The sequence below is a fragment of the Siniperca chuatsi genome, linkage group LG21, assembly GCF_020085105.1.
Source record: "Siniperca chuatsi isolate FFG_IHB_CAS linkage group LG21, ASM2008510v1, whole genome shotgun sequence".
NCBI lineage: Eukaryota > Metazoa > Chordata > Actinopteri > Centrarchiformes > Sinipercidae > Siniperca > Siniperca chuatsi.
This window is the reverse complement of record NC_058062.1, coordinates 18,170,000-18,195,539: the sequence shown is the minus strand read 5'-3', so window position 1 is coordinate 18,195,539 and position 25,540 is coordinate 18,170,000. Positions and strand designations below refer to the sequence as shown.

General features: G+C 43.1%; 2 protein-coding genes across 2 annotated transcripts in view; both read left to right on the top strand.

Moving 5' to 3' along the window:
- wu:fb95e10 (protein piccolo) overlaps positions 1-12,694 on the top strand; it is a 32,542-nt gene extending 19,848 nt beyond the window's left edge. The window contains exons 4-5 of the mRNA XM_044182498.1: positions 7,836-8,059; positions 8,263-12,694. Of these exons, the coding sequence (XP_044038433.1) occupies positions 7,836-8,059; positions 8,263-11,591 (3,553 nt within the window). The 3' untranslated portion in view covers positions 11,592-12,694. The remainder of the gene's footprint in view (positions 1-7,835; positions 8,060-8,262) is intronic.
- A 9,042-nt stretch (positions 12,695-21,736) lies between these two features.
- The window catches only part of LOC122869454 (serine/threonine-protein kinase N1-like), a 36,123-nt gene continuing 32,319 nt past the window's right edge, over positions 21,737-25,540 (top strand). The window contains exons 1-2 of the mRNA XM_044182497.1: positions 21,737-21,877; positions 22,032-22,177. Of these exons, the coding sequence (XP_044038432.1) occupies positions 22,151-22,177 (27 nt within the window). The 5' untranslated portion in view covers positions 21,737-21,877; positions 22,032-22,150. The remainder of the gene's footprint in view (positions 21,878-22,031; positions 22,178-25,540) is intronic.

The window sequence follows — 25,540 nt, the reverse complement described above, 5'->3', positions numbered from 1 at the left end:
TTATATATACAAATATCTCAAAAATCACATTTAATACAATAAACAGTGAACATACAGTATAGTAAACTATGCTAAAAAAAGACAATTGTTCTTTGCTTTACAACACATTTTATTAAAACATGCACCAAATACATATTTTCAAAACATGTAGCAATATTTGTCATGGCATACATACATTAAAATTCTCTATTTATGTTAAGTCTACGACATGACTGTTTCACGTTAACATAAGAAATCCTGTAAATAATCTGTTGAGTTCATCTCTCTGTGGAACTTCAGCATCTTTCTACAGTCCATCTTTCATCTTTAGCCAGCATCCCTTAAGTAAACTGTCAAGTAAAATGTCTTAACAGTTTGTAAGTGAATGGATTCCAGTCCTCAGGGACACCAAATAGCGCAATAAACGGGAAGTTCTTAATTTTAGCCTTAAATATTTTGGACATAATTTCAAAATAGATCTTGAACTGTATGTGTCCAAGTCTGGCATAAGAAGAGCTTGTATGGGTCCTATCAGTAGTCGTTTTCCACCCCTCATCAGTAAAGTGGACGCCCAGCCGTGCTCCCACACAGCCCTTGTCTTACTCAAGTGACTAGCCAGGCTTTTAAATAAAAAGACTAATGAGCTTCGTAGGTAACACGGGCAAAAGACTGAGGTGAAAACTAGCCGAGGCTAAAATTGTAATCAGGTTAAGATTGGATTATTAGTGTGTATCTAAGGCCTCTTTCGATGCAGCATTTTGTGTTGTTAGTGTGAGTCAGTAAAATGTGTTACACACAGTGGATGTGTAGCCCAGAGAAGGATTTAGCTGCAGTAGACCTACATATGAATCCCCATGAGAGAGGTATAACCATTACTGACGATAGGCTCCTCTGACAGCACCGGTTACCCTTGGAGGCGTACTTCAATAAGTGTTTGTGTGTGTATATGCTCTTTAGCATTTGTACGTATAATGTGCTCTGACAGGGCCATAAATTTCTGCTTTAATTAGATTTTGCCCTTTTGCTGCCTCACTCAATCCTTAATTCAGGCCTGCTATCAGCAGAGTGGTAGAGAGCTCGATGGACACATGAGGAGTTTCTCGAACCCAAGAATGCAAAGAACAGACTCGCAAGTTCGCGAGCACCCAGACCGTTGCAGACAGCTTGAGACGATGAGTTCTTGCCGGTACCCCCAGCACAGAGGCCCACTGCAGCTCTCCAAAACAACAGCCAGGCTTTATCACCCAAAACAATAAGCTCAAAATCGGGTTTATTGCCAAGTAGGTTTTCACATACAAGGATTGGTATATTGGTGCATAAATAAAGCATAGTGGAGGGAAAAAAAATCTATAAAATAAAAGCAAGTACTGTAACCACATCTGTACACTAACAATGTAATGTAATGTAATATTAAATCAACTTTCATACCTCTTCTGTTGTTTATTATTTTATTTTTTCCAAAGTGTGGGAATTTTAACTGCTCTTTTTGCAAAATGCAAACTTGTGTGTTGGGACAGTACTTTGGCCGCAAAAGATGACGTTTGACAAAGACACGAGAACGCAAGTACGGTCAAGAACGCAGCTTGAGAAAGGTCCATTAATTGCCACATCCGACATACCCTGCTTCCCCTGTTGCTGGCACGCACACGTGCGCGCACACACACACACAGACACACACACACCCGCAGTGGGTCTCTCAGTTTACTCAGTGTTTCTCTAAAACTCAAGTGATTTAATTCCATCTGCAGCAGGTTCCAGCTATCAGACAAATAAAAGTGCAGAGCAAATGCAGGTTCACTAAGTGACATCAATCTAATTTAAGGCCACTCATAAGTGTTAGGTTCCTCCTATTCAGCTAGGGGTTTTAGCCAAATTGAATTAGGTTTTTTACGTTGTTGCTGCCAGTGACTCTTTATTATAGCTCGTTCTTTGTCAGGCTGTTTTTTGAAAACAGGCTTTTGACTGGTTTGAAAGCTCATGTGTATAAAAAAACATTTTAGATGTGCACTTTTAGGGTGAGGGTGTTGAAGCTGAGTTGATGGTAATAAATTGTTTATGCACCACAGGCTATGGCTGTGTAATGAAGTGTATATAACAACTAAAGTGAAGATGTTGGTCTTTATATGTGTAGAATGTGTGCATGTGTGTGTGCGTGTATGTGTGTGTGTGTGTATGCGCGCAGGTACCTGCAGTTTGAAGCTGATTGCCCACAGCACGCAGCTTGTGACGGTAAACATTTGAGCCTGATTAGTGCGCAAATGGAGAAAGTAGAAATCATTGTGGGTTGTTTGAACATCATGTCTATGCGTGCTGGGTTGTATGCTAACAGTTTCTGTGTCAGCTTGTGTGCATGAATATGTACCAATTTTTGGCTTTCCTGGGCAGCTGCAAAGATGATTCATGTCCAGTTATGCATTAATAATTGTGGACCGGTATGCAGCATGCAAACTGCCCAACAGGACAGTACAGCACACTGTGCATTCGCTATATAGGTGCTTCAGTGTGTGTACGTATGTGCTGCTCATGGACGCCGGCGTAATAGGAGCAGCATGTAATTAGGATGCAGAGCACGTATTCATTTGCCGGTATATAATTCAGTATGATGTGGAGGTAAAGGGGGAAGGGAGGCATACATGCTGGCTTGCTGAACACGTGGTACGCTGAGCTGCTTTTTTCCTGCCTGCCCTGCTGTCTGTGGATGCAGCAGCGTGAAGTAAAACAAAAATGGCGGCAGTGGAGTATGGAAGCTACATGGCTGAATAAGTCATGTATCCCTGCTGAGCTCCCATCACTGCTGCCAGAGTTACATACAGAGTGTAAGGGCTGCGCATGCAGAGAGTGCGAGTTGTGTGCATGAATTTGTGTTTGTGTGTGTGTGTGTGTGTGTGTGAGAGAGAGAGAGAGAGAGAGAGAGAGAGAGAGAGGCATAGGGGTAAAGTAGAAGCTAAGTGAAACAGAGGGAAATATTGCCCTATAGTAGATCAGAGGACAGAGCAAGGGTATTCAGTCCTTATTGTACAATATCAGAGGAGGAAATGGGACGGGTTTGCTGCTGGGTGATCAGGTGGTTTTCCATTTCTGCCGTCACTTTCCTGCCATCCACTCAGCCACCCATGTTCCCACATTAGTCATGCTGTTTTCCTCATTGATGGTCCCTCAGGGATGATAACATTTTTATTGCAGTGGGTTGAATGCAACCCTCCTCATGATCTAACAAATTACTGCTGATGTAATGGTACTGGTGTGTGTGGTGAGCAGTAGTCAGGGTCCTTGCCCCAGATGCTGTTTCTTCAGTCCAGCATGAAGCAGACGACATGTTGCGCAGGCTGTAAATCGTCCGTCCTGCTATGGGTGTGGCCGATGACTCTGTGATGCAGTCTTCCGCTGCCATGATTTTATAGAGGTGCAGCCACAGAGCCAATTACCAAATGGATTTAGAGGGAATGAGTCGGATGGAAGGAAGCAAAGAGGGACAGGAGGCGTATATGTTTAAGTGTGAGACAAAGGTTTGAGTGCAAGGTTGTGTTTTTGGGTGTGTTCAGATGGTGTAGATATTGGAGAAAACACTTTGTGGAAAGCAGTTGTTTTTTTCTCTCTCTACCAGACCCACTTATTAGCTGTTCTATTTTCAAACATAAGCTGAACAACAAAAACATTGTCCTGATATTGAGTTGTGACCCCTTTTGAACAATCCCTATTTTAACTGTCTCAACAGTTCCTTCTCTAACTAATTTACTTCAGTGTATGTACATATCTACCCGTGTGATTGATGTAGATTTAATGAAGTATTTTAATAATCGATATTGCTTTGTTGGATGGCTCTGCTGACACCTTTTTTTTTCTCCTTTCTATTTTATTCTCCTAAAGAGAAACTTTTCAATATTAAAAAGACAGAGAACATTTTTATTAAAACTAGACACTGTTATATATACTGTTTTAGTATTGATTATAGTTTTATGAGTTTTCCAATGGTAATGGAATGACAGAAAACTCTATTAGCTATTACTCTATTATCTAGCTGCACAGTACAGTACATGAGCTGTTCATTAGGTTTAGGTGGAATTCTGTCTACATTATAGAACGTTAGAGCTCTGGGGTCTGCACTTCCTGCTTTGCTGCTGCAGAGCAGTGTGGCAGACAGGCAGACACCACTGGGGCTTAGGGCTACCACAGTGAGTTCCAACTGGCTCCTATTGTCCCATAAAGATACGTTAGGAAAGGAAGAACAACAGTCACGATCACATTTAGAGAGGAGAGCTCTGATCAGGTTCTTTAATAGTAAAATTCCCTGCCCTTAGACACGTGACTGTATTCTCTTTTAACCAGGTTGAAGATCCTGTCTCCATATTACTGGTGCTTAATTAACACAGCATCAGCTTTAATTTGCTGCTTGTCTTGTGAAGAGGGGCCTCTCAAGACAAGCCTTTACTGCAGGGAAGATGTCTGCCTGCATGCTTGCTCAGCTCCTGCTTACTCATTTGCTCCTTTCATGGTGCATCTCATTATTTAAATCATAGCCCGATGTATTGTAACAAAGCAGCACCAGCAGGCACACATGCTTTTACACACGGCAATCCTTTCTCGGCTCCAGTGATTTTGGAAATGTGTAGCTGCAATAAAGCTTAAATGTTATTAATGATCCTCAGGCGACTAAGACGAACTTTAAGTATTTTGCTGTGTGCGTCAACTAACTGTCAGAGTCATCTGATTTTTCAGCTCCAGTACATTTCTGGGCTGTCTGTTCAACATTGTTGCTTTAACCCCAATTTATAGTGTTGTTTCTCTCAGCAAGGCCTGTGGTGAAATATGAACAATGAACACAGTTTTTTTTCCCCCTACAAGCTGCCCATTGAGTTAAATGTAGAAGCAAAGTAGCATAATTTAAAGACTACAATAACTCTTAACTCGTTTAGCTGACAGTGGAGCTTAATTACAGAATAAATGGAAGCTTGAAATAATTCAAGCATCAGTTCATCACTGTATTCAGGCACTGTCACCATGACCGAGTGTTGTTAAACAACTCCTGATCTCAGAACACAAGACCCTATTTTACTGTGGCCTGGTCTCTTAAATACTGTAATAGATTTTCAACTGTGCAGACTGCCTTCTGTGATAAGCACGAAGAAGACATTGATAAAAGATAATGTGTAATCGGATGAATATTATCTGTCCCTCCTTTGCCATCTCTCTCTCTATCTCCCTCTTTCCTCCGTCTATCTCAGTAGCCTTGTTAATTTCCAGTGCTCTGTGAAGCAGTCCTGCCTTTTTGGATTATCCATATTCCTTATATCAGACAGATTATTGTGAATGCTCTCTCTGAATATCCCCTCAGCATACTTCATCTCTACTGCCAGGTTCTGTATCTTTTAATACTCCCCATTCTCCTCTCTCTGTAATTCGTTTCTTATCTTTTACTCTCTAATTCAGGCACCACAGAGTCAAACATGTATTTTCAAGAGCTTATTCTCATTTCACCTTTCAACATTTTGTTCATTGGCAAACAATTTTAGGCTTAACATCTTAACATCTCACTCACCGTTTCCCAATTTAAGCTTAGGACACAGAGCTGTGCAGTAGAGAATGTTATAGAGAAGACATTTTTAGATTAAATGTATTTGCTTAGACTCAACTGGCTGATTCAAGTCATTGTTTTATTGTTAAAAAGTTTCATTTCAGCCAAGGATTTGGTGCAACTTTGGCCTACATGTCACCACTGTGCCAGATAATCATTGTCATTCCTCTATCTGTGTCTTTTATACTGTCTCTATTACAAAAGGATGAGAGAGCTTTGTTTTGCTACAAGAACATTAACGCGTTCACTAGCAAATTTCCTCATCAGCATTTTTCAACCTTTCTCATTTTCCAGTAAACACAGCCAGCTTCAAACACGGTAAATCAATGAGTCACCGATGAGTTTGTCAGTGGTTTTGCATAGCCAGGAGGGTTTTATATTAGTAAAACTGCACAGACATGATCCAACAATCTCAGTGTCAGTAAACAAACCTTTCACTACCCCAAAGCCTATTCTAAATGATGTGGATCAACTGTAAAAGCTTGTTTGAACTTCTGACGGGACCACGCCCCTATTGTGTTGCCACCCGTTGCTCCCTGGCTTTAATGTTATTTCATTTTACCAAACCATATTCCATTACATTTGCCAGGTTGTGGATAGCACGCACTACTTCATTGCCCTTACACAATGAGTGTGCTTTTAACACAGCCCTTGGTTCCAGCTGGGGGATTTGGAGAAGTTATTTTTGTTCTCCTTTCAGTATTAAAGATTAACATGGTCCCAGCCATCTTCTCTCTCCCGCTACCTCCCTGTTCTCTTTCTGCCAGTACTAGCTCAATTCTTTATTTAGAAACAGGCAGTTAGTGTGACGTGGGCTCAGGAGATTGCACACCACAGCCTTGTCAGGACTACTAGATCTAGGTTGCTTCGCTCAAATGTGACTTAGAAGCCAGCTTCTGGGCCAGGCAGGCTGCCAGAGCAGACAGGCTGATGCATACTGCCCCAAGTGTCAATCCATTGTGGGGAGTGAGTATAGACAAGAGATCAGGGACAGTTGACTGGGGCTGGGATGCCTCTCTGGGGTCCGTTGTGACTCACCTCCCAAACTGCTTTACTTCATACCCCCTCAGGGAATTTATCATGGGGTTGTGGAAGAGCGAGCTGGGCCTGGGCCTGTTACCAGTGTTTCAGATGCTGATACACTAAAGACAGAATTGAGTTATTATTTAGTAAATGCAAATTCCCCATAAAATGCTATTTGCTCAAAGTCTGTTACAGTCAATCAATCAAACTTTACTTCTTTCACAAAGGTTAGTGCAATTCAATATGCTTTACAGATGGCTGAACAAGCTGATAATAAGACAGTACAAATAAAAACAACCAATTTAAGACTGCACACGAGAAAGTTTAAATTAAATAATAAAAACAATAAAATAGAAATACGACCGTAAATATAGCAGGTAAGAGGGAATAAAAACATTTTAAAACATTAATGCAATAGAATAAATTATTATATAAAATAAGTAATGGCCATAATACATTCTAATCAAAAGCCAGGCTAAAGAGGTACTTTGGAACAACTACAAGGCTCGTGTCAGAGGACCCAAGGTGCCATCCTGGTTCACACATTGCAAGCATGTCAGATAAATAGGCAGGTGCAAGACCATGAAGTGCTTTAAAAACAAGTAGAAAATAATTAGAATCAATATGGAAATTGACAGGCAACCAATGACTTTAAGCTATTAAGATAGATGTTCTCTCTTGTTTACAAGAACTCATTAGATTTGGGCTGGTGCCACATCTGTGAAAGGCTATTTAGGTCAGGGCCTTGGCAGCTCGTGCACTTGTAAAGAATGGTCTATCCTCTCCTTGTGCTTTTAGTCTTGCAATCTATGCAAGCAGCCTTGCTTGTGTTTGTGCTGTTTCTTATGGTATCCTATGGCAGTTGAAGTGACTCACAAGTGAGAGGTCAAAGTCTTGCTCCCTGTCACAATCATTCTGAGGCACTTATAGCATAGGGCTGACCAGCACATGTTCAGGGAGAGACCTGATGTTTGCCCCTAGCTGTGAATGGCTTGACAACTCAAACGCTTGAGTCACCTTCAATTAATCTTCATCGCTTTAAATAGGGAAATCACCATCTTATTGAGCTCACTTAAATATGTCTTTCTCATGGGGATGTTGAATGATCATACAAGTACGCCTAGAGTAGACCAGTGGAGAGATATTCATGATATGAAAAGAACATTTGCACATTTAGCCAGCATTGTTTCTCTGCACCAGATCTCTATGCTGTAGTACCTCTCAGTATTTCTCAACCCTCTTCTTTGTCTTGTTTCTTCAGGCCTACAACTGGCACGTCAACATCATCTCGTCCTGCCACAGGCTCAACCCGGCCACCCACTACCAGCACAACCAAGAGCTCCCTAGCTACAGCCAAACCTGCCACCCCTAAAACCTCCTCCACCACTGCCAAGCCGGCTGCATCCAAACCAACCTCCACTACCCCCTCTGGTGGCAAACCTCCAGCATCACAAACATCCAGAAACACAACCCCTGTAAAAAAAGGTAGAAAAAAAAAGATATTGTCATGAATCAGAATAAGAATCAGCTTTATTGGCCAGGAAGGAAGGAAGGAATTTAATTTGAATACAATGTCATATAATATACATATATCATATACAGAAAGCTTTTTGTGTATTATAATATGCTGTAGTTTAGTTTAATTACATCATTGTCTAACTATTCCTTGTGCTGTGTTTTCCCCGCAGATGTTACCAAACCAGCCACCCCAGCATCCAAAAAGCCTGCAGAGTCCCCCCTTACCCGCCCTTCCTCTGCAACGAAGTCGGCAAAACCTGAGACCCCCAAATTAGTCTCAAAATCAGACGTCACCGCCAAAAAGCCTACTGCTAGTAAGGCTGCAGACACAAAGACACCCAACCGCTCCAAAACACAAGACAGTAAGCCCACACCTTCCAAGGATGTTTCCAAGACCCCTAGCTCCAAAACGGCTGCAACCAAGACCGCCAGCCCCAAGAAGACTGTGGGCAGCAGCACCCCAACTCCTGTGAAACGTGGCCCCAAAGCTGCAACTGTTGCAGAACCTGCACAAGAAATAGCTGCTGTTGTAGCTGCTGCTGCAGCTATTGCTACTGCAGCAACTGCCATTGCCGGGCCAGAGGAACCAGAACCTCCTGCAGGAGGAGCTGTGGAGCCATCTGCTGCACCAGAACTGATGTCCAGCCAGACTGAAGTAGTACAAGAAAATACTTCAGACCCCACAGCAGAACCAGTCTCTGCACCAGTGTTAAAATCAGTGCGAGAACCAACACCAGAATCCGTACGAGAACCAACACCAGAGCCAATACGGGAACCAACACCAGAACCTGTACGAGAACCGACACCAGAACCTCTACGAGAACCGACACCAGAACCCCTACGAGAACCGACACCAGAGGCAATATGGGAACCAACACCAGAACCCCTCCGAGAACCAATGCCAGAGCCAATACGGGAACCAACACCAGAACCTGTAAGAGAACCGACACCAGAACCCCTACGAGAACCGACACCAGAACCTGTACGAGAACCGACACCAGAACCCGTACGAGAACCAACACCAGAGCCAATACGGGAACCAACACCAGAACCCGTACGAGAACCAACACCAGAGCCAATACGGGAACCAACACCAGAACCTGTACGAGAAACATCTCCCGAGCCCCTGTCTCAACCATCTGCAGAGTCAGATCTAGAAGCTGAACCAGTCCATGAACCAGCCTCCAATGTTCAGCTGTCAGCCCAGCTGGACCTTTTCAAATTTCAGGAGTCTGCCAACGACTCAGTTCCTTCCCTGGGAACTACTGTAATGTCTCCTCCTTGTTCCCCACCAGGCCCTGTTTCTCCTGTCAGGGAGCCACAGAATGCCTCTTCTCTGCTGGACATGCATATCCAGTCTGATCCCTGGGACAGGAACCAGTCCCTGGCTCCGTCTGACTTTGCTCCCCAGAGCCTAGTCATGATGAACTTCCAGACAGAAGAGGAAACGGAGAATAAAGAACAGTTTGAGACACAGGAGACAATGGAGGAGGAAGAGGAGGAGGAGGAAGAAGAGAAAGAGAACCTGTTTATGTCTACGTCCACAGCTCCATCTGCAGAGGCCTTCAATATGATGGCACAACCTCACTTGTTGGGTGCCTCGCCCATGGATGATTTCACCTCCACGCACCTGATCTCCCCTCATGAAAAGGAGGAGGCAGTGGAAAAGGCTGATGAGGAGATAAATGAGGATGATGATGAGGAGGAGGATGAAGATGAGGAACAAAGGAGACTCGGCCATCAGCCTTCATCCATGGTCACTGACATGAGCACGTCTCAGCCCTCTGAGGAGTTCCAAGTCAGGTCCTCGGCCTTTGGTGGTTCTGCAGGGTGGCACGGTGACGACCTGCTGTCTGGGATGGACTCTGAGGATGTGAGCAGCTGCACCAGCAGTCGGCAGCAGGGAGTTTCTGACCTCAGCAGCACCCAGCACACTGCGATACTGGAAGGCACGCAGAGCTCAGACGCCCTGGTCGACTCAAGCCTCCGTGGCTCTGAGGGAGATGGTAATCTCATGGGTTCTCCCAACGTGGAAACCCTGGCCAATGAGGAAGACGAGGATGAAGAGGACGAGCGGGTGGACGATATGGACCTGAGTTCAGAGAGAGTGGAGGAGCATCACAAAGTGTTCCAGCAGCATGAGCAAGATGAGGACGAGGAGGATGAAGATATAGAGATGCACAGTGAAGGAGTGACAGAGAGCTGTGGGAATGCTGATGAAGATGACTTTAATGAGGAGGAGCGTTTAGACAACCTCAATCGCTCTGGTCCTCTGCCTTGCGTCCCCCCTAACTCCTCTTGGGGCCAGACGAACCCCTTCTCTGATCCCTGGGCTCAACCAGCCTCACTGCTCTCTGTTTCCTCCCCCAGCCCTCTTTCTGACCATGGTGCAGCTGAATCTGAAACACCCACCCTGTCTCCTGCCCAGGCATGTTTGGACAGGAGTGCCCCTTCCTTTGCTCCTCAGTCAGAGCAAGAGCCCCAGCAGTATCAGTCAGCCCATGAGGAGATGAAGAGCTCAACCCCTGAGGAGGCTCACGTCCTACTTGCTGCCCAAGCTGTAGGCATGACCCAGCCCAGCACTCTGAGTGGCACAGCTCTGGCCGCCCATAGCAGTAGCGAGACAAGCACACCAGAGGAACTCCGTGACTATGACAGCAGCTCTGGGGTGGAGTCCCGTTCTGACAAACAGCAGACCCCAGTGCCTGCTTCAGTCCAGCCTGACATGGAGCAGGACCTGGGTATTCACTTGGAGAAAGGTGATGGAGAAGAGGAGGAGGCTGAGACACTCCCTGCCGACGAGGTCCTAGGAACAGGGCCCCCAACCGCTCCAGCATCCGCCCCGTCTTCTCCCTCCACCTCAGGAGACGAGGCCAGCGACACAGAGGGTGAGATGCAAATAAATGACCCCGATGCACCAGCGATGATGGATGCGAGTGCTGGATTTGAGAGCCCTCCTCCCACCTGTAATCTGCCCGCTCTTGATGAGGATGAGGAGGCGGCGGACACAACAGCCGGAGAGGGCGAAGAGGACGGAGGTGGGGCCACCCCTCAGTCTGCCAACTCTGTGGCATCTTACGGCTTCGACTGCACCACATCCAATTCCAACGCCCACTCCATGGCCGAGAGCTGCGGAAAGAGCCCAGGGATCTTCTCCCTGGAGAATGAGGAACAGCTGCCAGAGGAGGCCAAGGACCCCTCCCTCATCAAGGAGCTGACCCTGCCTTCAGCTGCTGCTGCTGCCCAGGCAGAGGACCTGCTGGGCAGACCCGTGGACCTGATGCCTTTGGGCCACCCGGGAGAGAACCAGCCCAGTCTGGATGAGCACCGCTACATGTTTGGGGGAAAGATTGCAGCAGACCACCTGGAGGAGGTTGATCCGTTGGAGCCCAGTCACCACCTTGGGGCCCAGGAATCTGGAGACACCGGCGACAGCCAGCCACCCTACTACTCTACCGTATGTGATAAGACTGATAGTTTTCTGGCAGGTAATGTATAAGTCCCTCCTGTTACCCCTGGAATGCACCTTTTCCCCGCAACCCTCCCCCTTTACCTGTTGTTCGTTTTCTCTCCAGTTGGCTTAGATGGCTTAGAAGAAAAAAAAAAGGAGAGCAAGATTGTAGGAAAAGATTTTAAAAAATGAACAAAGGAGATGAAAAAAAATGACTGTAGCAATTTTTAAGCCTCCCTCTTTCATACTGTTATGGTCATGGTTATGAGTGTATGGCTTAAACTCCTTTAATGTACAATAGCTACTACCATTTTCTAGTAGAATGTTCTTTTTAAGTAACACTGCATATTCTGTAGCCCCTGATGGGGTATTGACTGATTGGTCCGATGTGACTGAGCTTTTAAACCGAAAAAAGGAAAAAAAAAACAGATGGAATGAAATGGACTCATTGTGTATTTATCCTACTGTTTTTACCGAACAAATGTCAATGATTTTTTTTGTTTTGTATTTGCTTATTTGTTGTTTTTTGTTTGTTTTTTCTGTTGAAACCTGGTCCTCCCTACCCTGTGTACACATGCTTCATGTTCAACAGCATCATAGCGATAGTCAAATGTTCCTTTTAAAAGTTTGTGTTCTTGTTTCAAGACTTTTAGCTATCAAAATAAAGGCTAGATATTAACACGGCTGTTTTGCCCTTACAGATTTGTTGAGGTAGGTATGGGAGTATTAGATTGCAGCTGGTGAAGTTTTTAATGTGTGCTTCAAGAGGCTCTACGCTCTTTGCATAGGTTGTTACGGTATATAACGTGCAGTCACGTACAGTATATGTTTCAGGCATTTGGTTTTAAGTGGCTAAGCTTCAAGCCTCAGTTAGCTGATCATTTGTATTCCAGAAGAGGGTAACTACTTGCCTATTATTTGTGATGAGACCCTGCATTGTCCTACATCGCTATCACAGCTGAGCTTTACAGTCGCTAAAACGTTTTCATAGTGGGCGTTTGGTTTACTATTTCAACAGTATATTGCATGTTTAACTAACAAGACTGTGTACTACCTTGAATTTGAAACAATTCTACACTAGACATGTTCATAAATGAATGGTTCACACTAGGTTATCTTTCAAAATTCCATTAAAACATCATTGCAAGGCATTTTGTTCCTGTTTCTTATTTTCCCTATGGATCCAGCATGCCTGAACTTACTGTCCTTGTGTTCGAGTCGCTGTGTATTTGTATGTTTACACAACTAATTTCCCATGGCGTCTCCTACTCTTCACCATGGGAATAACCGGTAAACAGGAAGTGATGCAACATTGTACAATGGTGTTGTGTCTAAAATGGAATTTTGATCAAATCAAAGAGGTAATCCAAATGGTGTCCCAGTGCCCTGTTCTCCAGCATGCTTATGCCTTCATGACATTTTCAGATTCAACACTAAGCAACTTCACATTCAGACCACATCCTTGGCAAGTGGCGCTCACTTAAAGGTACCCTGTGGAGGTTTCTTGGAAACAGACATGTTTCCAGTCTGTGTTTTTCACCAAAACACATTGCGTGTATCCTGAGGTCTAACAAAACGTGTAGAATGTATTTCCGTTCTCATAAAACATTTGCAAAGCTGAATATTTTAAATCCTACATTGTTTATATCCATGTCTGCTGACTTGCAGTCTTTTTTGTTGCCTTTGTTGGTGTATTACTACCTTTGTCGATGCGTTATCGCCACCAACTGTCGATCAGCCAACATACTACACTACAAAATAGAGACCAACTAGTACAAACATTGCTCCATAGCACTACTGGTGGTCAAAAGCCTCACGCTACCCAACAGTAATTAGGCAGGAAATACACCTTAAACCTGTCAAGGTTTTTATACACAAGTGCTTTAAACGCTCAAACAGAGCGAAAACTACTCAGATCTGTCTGCATCCTCCTGAATGTTCCGCTCACACATTCAGCACATAGACAAACATACACACAGATGTACTGAAACAGCCCCTCTTTGGACACGCCACTTGAATGCATCTGAATGTTGAAGCGCAAGAAGACCAAACACTTTTCTTCCTTTCATACCTTTTTTCTTCTGATCTGCCCGCATCTTCTCATCAAAACCCCGACCCCTTGCATCAAAACCTCACACACACCTTTGATAGTTTTCTAAATTGTTAATATATTCATGAGACTCTGCAAGTCCTGTTTCAGGTTTGTGTTTCAGAACACCACTGCTTTCCTTTTGAAAATATACAGTTACATAGGGGCGCCTAAAATAAGGTGAAGCTGCCTTTAGCATCATTTTCATGACTTGGTGATGCATGGCACAAGACAAGTACATTTATTATACATTTCACATTTTATACCGTACATTACTTTAGTCAATTTTTGTGATGTTTTTGTCGGTTTAATCCCCCATGTTTTCATTTGTCTCTTCAAATACCTGTCTGTATTGCACTGTGTATATATGACTGCTGTCATGCATGATAACCAACATATTTACATAAAGAGGATGAAGCAGCAGACTAGTGTGGTACCTATGTACTGTAGTTTACATTATTAAAGTGATAAATGGAAAATATGTTAAAATGCAACTTTCGAGAGAAAACATCATGCAGTAATTACTTTATGATTTGTTCCTGTTTCCTGCTTTGTAGATACAGTATATAGTATTCCTGTGTCACTTTATTTTCAGAGCCCCTTTCTTTTTTTGTTACACCTTCGCCCTCTTGTCAAATCTCTCCTGAACCCTATTCTTCCTGGTCCCTGTTGTTGTTCCACCCGTTCTGTTTGATGCATGCATCTCTAATGGATGCACCAAGTGATCTTGACTGTCTCACAGGAGACGAGAAGACCGATGAAGTGGATGAGGATCGCAAACTGCAAACACACTCACAGGAAGACAACCGGAACCAGAACCACACCACCACTGCTCCTATAGCCAATGGCCACTACTTGGCATTGGTCCCAGGCAACAGGAGGCCCATTGATCCGACCCTTGCAGCACATTTTGCCAAGATCGCATCCCCTCCTCCTTTGATAGAGACCAACGCTGACAGTCGCACTGGCGGAGAACAGTTAAGGAGGCTGGAGCAGCACCAAGAGAAGCTGAGAGAGATGCAGCACCGTCAAGAGCAGGAGCGGCAGAAGAGGCAGTGGCTGGAGGAGGAGCGGCTGAGGCTGGAACAGCAGAAGCAGCTGGAGAAGCAGCGCAGGGAGCTCCTCCAGCTGCAGCTGCAACAGCAGCAGCAGGAGCACCGGCACCGCAGGCAGGTTCTGCAGTGGCAGCTGGAGCTGGAGCAGCAGTACCGCATGCAGCAGAAACAGATCCAACAGCAGCAGCAGCAGCTGAGGAGGAGCCCGACTGGAGTCATGCTCTCCCCATCTTCGGGGCTCTGCACCATCTATGAAGCCATGGAAACCAGCGACGAGGAGGATGAGACCAGAGGGGAGCATAACAGGAACACACAGGTGGTAGGGAAGAGGGTGCCATCCTCCCAGAGCGTGACACAGGATTTCCAGAGGCAACTGCGTCCTGTGCCTCCGCAAGAACTGGAATGGAACAAGAAGGTGGACATGGTCCAGCAGCTCATCAACCAGACCTTGATGCTGTCTGGAGATGGAGGCTGTCCTCCTCTCCTGCTCCTCCCTGTGGGGACAGGGGGCACCCTAAGTCCCTTGGAGAGCAGCATGTGGCCCAATATGCTGCCCCAGTTCAGCCCTCCTGCCGCTACAATCACCTCCGTCAGCAGCTACTCCCCGGACAGCCGGGGTAGCTCCCCGCCTGGAGACTGGACTGTGGTAGAGGTGGAGACCCAGCACTGAAGACAACTAATCAACAAGTTGATCAACCAATAAACAAATCAATAAATCAATTAAAGGAATAGCTAAACATTTTGGGAAATACTCATATAATGCAGTCACTTTCTGGCAGAGTTAGCGGGGAATTATACCACTCACCTGTCTGTACAGTCAATATGAAGCTACAGCCAGCAGCAATTTAGCTTAGCATAGCATAAAGACTGGAAACAGGAGGAAACAGCTAGCCTGGCTCTGTCCAAAGGCAACAAAATCTGCCTACCAGCACCTCTAAAGCTCACTAATTAACATGTTATATCATGTTTATTTAATCCATACAGAAACAATGTGTAATAACAACAGTTCCCCTTTTTACGGGGAACGGTTATGGAGACAACAGACAGACAACCAGCAGAGACTCCAGGAAGTTACTACTCGTTACTACAGTTACTTTGTTGCCTTTGGACAGAGCCAGGCTAGCTGTTTCCCCCTGTTTCCAGTCTTTATGCTAAGCTAAGCTAACCGGTTGCTGGCAGTAGCGTTATATGTTTAACAGACAGACATGAAAGTTGTATTGATCTTCTCATCTAACTCTCTGCCAGAAAGCGAATAAGCGCATTTCCCCAAACATCACACTATTTCTTTAATCACGCATATGCAAAACACACTGAGAGTGAAATTTAGCGACAGATTTGTATTTATATAGGAAGCAAATAACATTACTGTAAAACATATCACACAATGCAGTCATATCTGAAGCCATACATGGATGTTAAGGATAAGAGTAGAGATCACTTTATAAGTTTTTACAAGTCAGATCATCCAAATGTTTTTGTTATTAGAACAAATACACTGTAGATGCACCATGTCATTGATTCCTGTTTCCCAGACATGCATATCACATACTGTAACCTCGCATTAGAGCATGTTTCCTCATCAGAAGCACTTCATAGTTGTGTTGTTTCTCTGAAATGCACTGTAACTGCTTTAGAAACACTGATGTCATGTGTTGTGTGGAGCAGCACTCCACTGTCTCTTTTATATGTGTCACAACCAGATACTGAGACCAAATATTGGTCACCCTCTCAAATGAGAGACTGAGCTATGACAAATTGCACTTGTTTTTTCTTCTATTTATTGTGTAGGCCAAAGTATTTATACAGGTAAGTGGCAGTACTGTTAATAGATTTACACATTTGTGGACGTATGAACCCAAAATCCTCATAGTGTGAAAAAAATATTTGAATCAACCTAGTGTGTGTGTCAAATATGATGATACTATGGTATAATCCCCCTCTGGCACGCCCACATCCACTGGTTTCTGGTCAGTAAATGTTACTGTGACTTCACTGGACAGCCAGGTTTTCATGGACTTAATAGCATCGTCAGTCATGGAGGAAGAGGGGGCGTGAGAGAGAAGAAGGCCCTCCTTGTTCTGCTGCGATAGGGAGGGACGAGAGAGGGAAAGCTAGGTGGGTGTTAGACTGGTGGGGGTGAGGGTGCTGATGGGGGTGGGGGGTGTGGGGTGTATAGTTCTTGTCTTCCCTCTCACATTCCAAAGTTGTAACCTCATTTCCTGGGTCGGCCAGTATTCAGGGAGTCTCCGAGGTTACCGATGATGTCATGGTGGGAGAGAAAGGAGGATGTCTGAGATGAGACAATGCACCACCCTGGCAAGTCAACCAGTGGGGGGGGGCTGTGTGATTATTTATCAGAAACATGCTGACATGCTGACTTATACTGACGGCAGAATAATCAGTCAGGATATCTTCCATCAACTAACTGTGGGTTTAAATGTCTCGCGTGTAGAGAAAAAGCACCTGTGTCTTTCTCTTTGTGTCTGCACAAGGTAGATGAGGTCAGAAATAAAGAAAATAACAACACCGCCACCTGTTGGCTGCATGAGAGAGACACTAACCCAATGTTCAGTGTCCAATGTCAATGGGATATTGATTTACAATAAATCAATTAGACAGTCAATCAGTTCTGTTTTGTATTCAGATCTATTACCTAATACTCTTTGCTTGTATGCACTGCTGCTGTTAGTAAAATGCACAATTTTATATGATTCTGAGAAGTAACACGGATCCCAAATGAATATTTATGACGATTGAAAGCAGCATGTACAGAATATAGTTTTCTAAATCATTTAACAGTTTATACTGCAGCCACACTATGCATGTTTTGTCAAATTATGTTTGTGTAAAATCAGTAAAGTAGCCACTGCTGCTGTGTGCTGCTATATATTATCATATCTAAGAGTTTTTACTAGTTTATCACGACTTATATATATATATATATATGAGCAAGAACAATAATAATGCATGCATTTATAAGAATGGATCTATATGTGCACCTATATTGTTTTAATAATAGAGTCTACAGTGCCTCGAGTTCCTTTACATTGATATTTTTTGTGTAATTTTTCAATTAATTTTCATATACAATTAGTATACAATTTAAGTGTTTACATTTCTTTGTGTTGTCGTTGTGCCAGTGGCCCAATCAATTTCAGCATGAAATGTGAAAAATCACTGTTCCGAACATGAAATAAAAGTGCTTGAAATCCGTTGTCCATGCTTGTGTGTTGTAGTGCTTATGTTGGACCTTTAATGCTCCCTTTACATGGCATAATAAGAGAGGAAGAGAAGGAATGAGAGGCACAGTAGTTATAAAGTACTTCACAGAAGAAGTGACAGAAGCAAAGAAATAGTAGTAATAGAGTAATAAAATTGAAAAGATCAATCCCACTGCATCTATGTATGTATTTTCTTCACATAAAGAAAGGAAAAGGTGACGGTTTCCCCCTGTTGGTTGTCAGAGGGTTTCTGGAAAGCTTTTTGAATGTTTACCTCTAATATCCATATCTCTTCGACTTATAGCCCAGCTTACATCTGATTACAAACGTCAGTTACAGCGTGCAGCTCTTCATACTGGAAACATTGTGAAATCCAAACTTCTAATAGCTCTGTCTGTATCGTAGCCACACAGAGTCTAACTTACAGCTGTCCTTCAAGGTACTTAGTCTGTTCAGTAATGACAGCAGTGTTCAACGATGGAACATGGTACATTTACCTGACAGCTACAGTTACTACTTACTTTTCAGATTAAGAGATTACACACAAAACACGTGATAAGTTTATGAGTACAATGTATTGTTAAAGATTAAAACAGTGGTTCCCAACCTTTCTGACTTGTGATCTCTTACAACAAAGCAGTGTCTAGTTGGGGCTCCTTGGCTTGTCTCAGTTGTCTGTGAGCTGAGATTTCCCCCCTTAAAGTGAGACAAAACCCCTTAGTGTATTAAGTCCATTGTTTGTTTGTAAGAGAAAGAATGTCTTATTTCTTCTTTTAAAAGTTAAACAGGCTCAATTTAAATAACAGTTTGAAGCCCAAAGAGGTCAAATTAACCGATATGTCACCCAAAAAGCAAAGAATTTAGAGAAAAGGCCAAAATTGAATACAGGTTTGTGTAGCAGACCTTTGTGATATTCTTCTTTCCTCTCCCTTTAATCATCGCACGACCCCTCATGAGGGGTCCTGACCCCCAGGTTGGGAACCACTGCACTAAACTAGCTAACTGTATATAAAGTAGTTAAAACTAGCTCCTCCTCAACCAGCTACAACAGTAAAATGCTGCTCACATATTGATAAATCAGTAACAATCTAATAATGACATATATAATAATATATCACTCACAGGGGACAATATTCTGCAAATGAGTACTTTCACTTTTGATACATGAATACATTTTGGTGGTAATACTTCTGTACTTAAGTAAGATTTTCAATGCAGGACTTTTACTTGTGAGTATTTTTAGATTGTTGCATTGGTACTTTTACTTAAGTAAATTATCTGAATACTTCTTCTACCACGATTTGCTCTTTAGGGGCTGACTTCTTTACATTCAGACATTTGATGAAAGTTTACAATTAATGACATGCTGCTACACATTGCTGACCCTCTGACACACCATCTGCCACTAACACACATTGAAATCAGTTGATCGCAATCGTGTCGATATCCTAAACTTCTCAGGAAAGTAATTACTGAAAGGGAAAATATTATTAAATATTATTTGAGGCAGGTGTGAGTGTTGATTGCCTTAAAAAATGAGGCTATCATGAATCATGGTTCGCTAGTTTTATTGTGTTTCAAGGACACTATAAAACTTAGATAGATGATAGATTTGACAGCATCTAGTAGTATCTACCTTATGGGGTCAGAGGTCAGTGAAATCCAGGATTAATTCACTTTGAGACTTTACTGTCTGATAAGGGCAACTTGGTTTGCAGACATAATAACTAAGGGCAATGAAAAAAAAACCCACAATACACAAAAGCAGAAAAACATAAACAGTATAAGAAACCACATCAAATTGATTGAGTTAATATTGTTAAAGGGTCAAAGATGCTGCATCTCCAAGCTGCTCCTAAATGGCCGCTACTGTCCAAATTTGGCTTCCTGGGCAAAAGCCTGTTTTTGCAGTCTACTCATTTCATTGACAGTGTAATAAAAACATGAGAGTGAGTGAGTTAGTGTGTTCTTCCTGCATATGTTTCAGGACGTTTCTTCCTTTTGTCCATGAGAGAATTCAACGATACAGTGGTCATATTGTTGCTGTAGCCATCTTGACGCATGACAAATTCCTCCAGTGGCAATAAGGCTACTTCATTCATCCATCTCCTGTACTAATGTTCAGTGCAGGCTGGTTGGATTTCCTCTCTGTGCTGATTTGCTGACGGCAGAAGAGCGGCAGCCGACACCGCATAAGACAACAAATACAAGAGTTTGATATATAAAAGTTATGAAAGCAGTGGGGTGAAATGAAAAGGACTTATCTGCCATTAGTTAATGGCAATCTCCTGACAGAGAAAGTGTTCACCCTGCTGAAGTGCTCTTGAACACCTCACATTATGAAAACTTAAAGGGGCACTCATGAAGGGGGGCCCACAGCTCATTTCAGCACAGGGGCCCCCAAGTGGGTTAATCTGGCCATGCTCTACACTATAGAGTCTATAGTATCTGTATATTCACTAAAAAAGACAGGAATTGTGTTCCTATGTGCTCCTTTCGTCGTTTGCTTTCTTTACAGGCCAATATACTGGACTGTCTTGTTCAAATGTGATCAACAGGTCTCAGGTTGAAGCAGGGGGGCGCTCGGCTGACGCAGAGGTCTGCGCCCATTCACAGCTGCGTCAAGCTGCACACAGAGAGGCACAACAACAGCACAGGAAGCAATGTGTTGGTTTCAAAATAAAGAATAGGTTTTATCAGTTTTTACAGCGCAGATTCCCTTCAAACGTCCAGAGAGGTCTAATACACTAAGTACAAAAAGAATGACCTTTAATGCTGTTTAAATGTATAGAGCTGCAATAGTCTGCACAAATTCGCAAAAGCCAAATTTAACTTAAGAGTATATTTCAGATCCAACAAAGATATTGAGAGTGCATTTATTGACACTTACAATTTGACTCCCATTCATCCATTCACACACAAGGATGTCTTGCCCACGGACATTTCGACACGTGGACAGGATGAGCTGGGGATCGAACCACCAGCCATGTGAATAGTGGACGACCCGGTCAGCCGCACAGATATAAGTTTGGTGCTTGTAGCTGAGTTAGCCTAATGATTCCACCACCATTGCTACTAAGTACATTTCATTTATTATTATTCAACAGTATTCTACTGTATATGTAATGTATCATATTGATTTTCCCACTGGGACGGTACTGTTGTGTGTAACATGAGCGCCCTCTAGCGGGGCCCCTGCAGACGTGGGTGGAGCGCCCCACTTTGTTAACATTACCAGTTGTAAAGTTAGCCTGTAAGTTGGTCTGTAAGCTCTGTCAACATACAGTAATAAGTTTGTTTTTGTTAGTAAAAATGTGTTTATGTATGCTGTACGTTAAATGGGATTTCCAATTACCGCAGCAAATGCGTCTGTGACTCTGTTGGCCATGAGTAATGTGTTGTAATTTGTTGAGCACATGATATCTGGGAGTGCTAGCTTGATTGTTTTCGTGAGTCACTTATGCTAGTTTTCATAAGGATTCTCCGTGGTGTAGTTAGCTTACTAGCTAACTTACAGTCTTTTTCAAATTTACACCACAGTAATCATAAAACGCAATGTTTTTTTTTAATTTTGTATCCCATTTTAGTTGTAAAACATGCATTGACATAATAAACTAACAAACAATGCTAGTTGTATTTTGAAGGTTGTAACCGGAAGTAGCATTTTTTTTTTCATTCTTAAACTGACTTAACATTTGTTCCCTCCTCCCCAGCATCACTCACCGGCTCTTAGTATTCCGCAGAGCCGAGCAGGAGCGCACCGCCGCGGGGAAGATGGCCTCAGTTTCCTCTAATAAACAGAGCAGAGTGTGGTGGTGATCCTGGCGGGTTTCGGGGTTCCTCACAGTGTTTTCCTCCCGGAGGATGAGCACACAGCCTGCAGCAGCAGTCGCTCTCAGACTACCACAGGACAGACTGCACTGCGTGATGCAGAAAAGAGTCCAAGAGTTGACATCCAGCTGCCAGGAGGTGATGGTCTCCTCCTCTCTCTGCTCACCTGCTCTTGTGTCGTGCCTCCAAACGTCACGATGTTAACATTTTATTCATTTGCTTTTCGTGCAACTCGGTAGATCAAACTGCGCCTTCACCGGGACTATTGAATGTTTTTATTTTTATTTTACAGGGCATCCAACGCTGGACTGTTTGTGTTTAACAATTTCTACAATGATCTGACTGCTAAAGTGAGACAAACATTAATAGAAGTCACCTGGCGTCGCCATCTGTTTAGCTGCCCGCCCGCACATGATGGCCAATAACAACGAGCTACAAGTGAGTTTCCCAACTTCCCAGCTTTTTACTGTGTTAACGCTGCTGTGTTAATGTGCGTTATTAGAGCTCAGAGCCCATAAACTTGTGCATGTAAAGATCTGATGTGGGAAACATCTGGAGATGACTCTTTATGATATCTGTAGTGATTTGAGGAGGTCTGTGATGGAAATACTCACTCTTATGAGGTCTGATGAGGGATAGGTTCTCTAAATGATTCAGCATCACACAACCATAAGGTTGGGGCATTTGCAAAAGACAGATTTAAAAAAAAAAAAAAGGTCCAAATTAAAGCTGCAGAGGCCAAAGAATAGCCTTGGCTTTCAGTCCCTAGAATTGGTCAAGTTCCAAAAAGGCTAGATCCTACAGTTCCTTCACTTTGGGGACTAATAACGCAGATCAGTCCGCTGTTCAGTGTACATGTGCCATTACAACCGGAGTCCGAAGTCACACTGAACCCTTGAATCTTTTTAACATCCCGCCTTCACCTGGTGTCTGGTGGTGATGTGCGCAGGAGGGTGAACACAGGTGCTGGCCATTGCCCCTAGACCCCAACTACACGGTATAGTAGACAAAATTAGACCAGATTTGGTTATTATCAACCAAACACTGTCAGTGGTGGAAGAAGTACTCTGAGTAAAAGTATCAATACCACAATGTGAAAATACTCCACTACAAGTAAAAATCCTGCATTCAAAATCTCACTTAATTAAAAGCATTTTCAGCAAAATGTACTCATTCTGCAGAAAAGTGCCTCCTGTGATGGACATATTATTATAACTGACGTTATTAGATTGTTAATACTGATGCATCAATGTGTAAGTAGAATTTTACTGTTAACTACTTTATAATTACATAGTTTAGTCCAGTGGTTCTGAACGTGGGGATCAGGCCTCCTCAATCTCAGGGGTCGTGAGATGATTAGTGGGGTAGGAAAGAAGCAAAAAAACAAAGTTCTGCTGCACAAATTTATATTCTGAGAAGTTTAGAGGGGAAATGTTTCTTTGGTGGATCTGCTAACAACTCACTGACAACTGAAACATGACAAGACGCCCCAACTAGACCCTGCTTTTTTTTTAAGGGGTCACATGACAAAAAGGTTGGGAACAACTGGTTTAATCTTTAACAATAACCGTATCATGTTTTTAATGCAAAATATGAATCTGAAAAGCAACTAGTAACTACACCTGTCAAATATAGTGGAGTAAAATGTAAAATATTTCGATCTGAATTGTAGTGGAGCAGCAATATAAAGTAGCATGAAATGGAAATACAAAAGTAAAGTACCTCAAAATTGTACTTAAGTAAAGAATTAGAGTCAATGTACTTAGTTAACTTTCCACCACTAAACACTGTTATTATTGAACAGCTAAAATACCAGGAAAGACAGCAGTAAGTTAAACTCTGTATGCCAAAGTGCTGACATTAAATACAGAAAGTGTTTGAAGCAATTGGAGAAAACTGTGTAAAAGCCTGCAGTTTCTAGTAATAGTAAAGGAGGAGGAATGCTCCTGCCCTTCTAAATGCCTGTTCCCCTGCTGAGACCCCCAGCCAGTGATCAACATATACAAACAGCCAAAACCTAAACAGTGATATTTTCAGGTAGACTGTACTTCCATTACTAGTGTGACCTTATGGATTTTTTATTTCACAGACAAAAGTGGGTAAACACAATTTCACAGATAAAATCACCACTACAGCCTTGATACAGACTAGATTTCCCAAATTAATTACAATGATTTCCTGTTTGTGACCCAGTAGTTGCCCTCAGGTGGAGTCCGGGGGTGAGTCACGGAAGGCGTTGTGGTGTCAGAGCCTCAGGTCTAATTTAGAGGGGTTGGTTTACAGTTACCCTGGTGTCAGCCCAGGGAGGGAAACGTTAAAAATTAAAGGCTGAGTGCCGGTTCAGCTCAGCTCATGCCAGGAGCCAGCACACCACCTTTTAGTTAGTAACCCCTGTCACAGGAGCAGCTGGCCATTTCAGTTTATTTAGGACATATTAAATGCTTCGACTCGGTACAGGTCTACACAGCTGAAACAAATACAACCTGTTGTTGATTTGTGACAGCATGTAATTACAACCACAGACCACTCATATTTCCTGTATCTATCTATCACGTTAGCCTGTGTGGGTTTGTTTCACGCAAGTCATTCCCGGGGCCCGCAAGCAACAAATGTGAAGATGTAAAGGGCACTGTCAAGTACCCATTTCCTCAGAAACCAGCTTACTCACACTCTATCTGTACACAATCTATCTGGCACTCTGACACTGCTGAATCATTTGTTGTGAGTAAAAACTGACTTGTTCCTTGACATTTAGTAGATTCCCTGAATGGGGGAAACAGTGTTTCTTGGAAAGCTGCTCTGCCGATGTGGGCATAAGGGTTATCAGTAACAGCCATTACTCTTTACATGCAGACTGATCATTGGAAAGCTTCAGCACATTTAAAGCGGCCCTCCAGTGATTTAGCGTTGCACTTTCACAAAGTTGGGGGACCTAAAGTGACACATTAATAAAAGAATGATCCAAATTGAAGCAGCATAGGGGAAGTTATCCTGATTTTTTTTATCTTTAGTATTGGTCAAGCTCCAAAAACACTGGATACTGCATTTCCCATAACGCAACTTAATAGCATCTTTTGCTAGACTTTCCCTGTCTAGTAAATGCCAATGTCTTTCAAAAACCTTGCAATATGGCATCATGGCAGACTTTAAAACGTTCCCACCAGAATCACAGAAGGCATAATGTTTTCAGACTCAGTAGTTCTCCTCACCATAAGTAAACTGAACTTCATGTGTTGAATTGGTGGATTGCACCTTTAATGCCTAATTATTGCCCAATATCTGTAAGCTCACCATTATACCGTGCACCGCTTGTACATTGAACTACAGTAGATCATCTTATAGAGTCATATACAACCCAATTAAAGGTGGGGTATGCGATTCTGGAGTCCAATACCAGGACAAATACCATGATACAGAGCGAACCACGACACCGCAAGTAATATAACTAACGTTAGCTAGGTTGTGGGTTAGCAAACAGTCACTACAGTCCGTGGGCAAGTCATTTAACGTCACCTGACACACAAATCATAGCTGGAATGGCTGGAATAGATTTGTGTGGCCCGGTCCGAGCCATTTTGTTTATTTCCCGTTTACAGAGCCAGGGCTGTGTACAAACACAGAACGGACAGCTAGCGGTCCGTGAGGAGATATTCGCTGAATTTGACAAAAAGACGTGTATTGGATTAGAATCGCATACCCAGCCTTTTAACTATAGATCTCTCCTGCCCCGCTGTGTTCATAACACATTTAAACGTGTTTATGGCCTCGTGACTGAATCTTAAACACCCCGATGATTGCCTG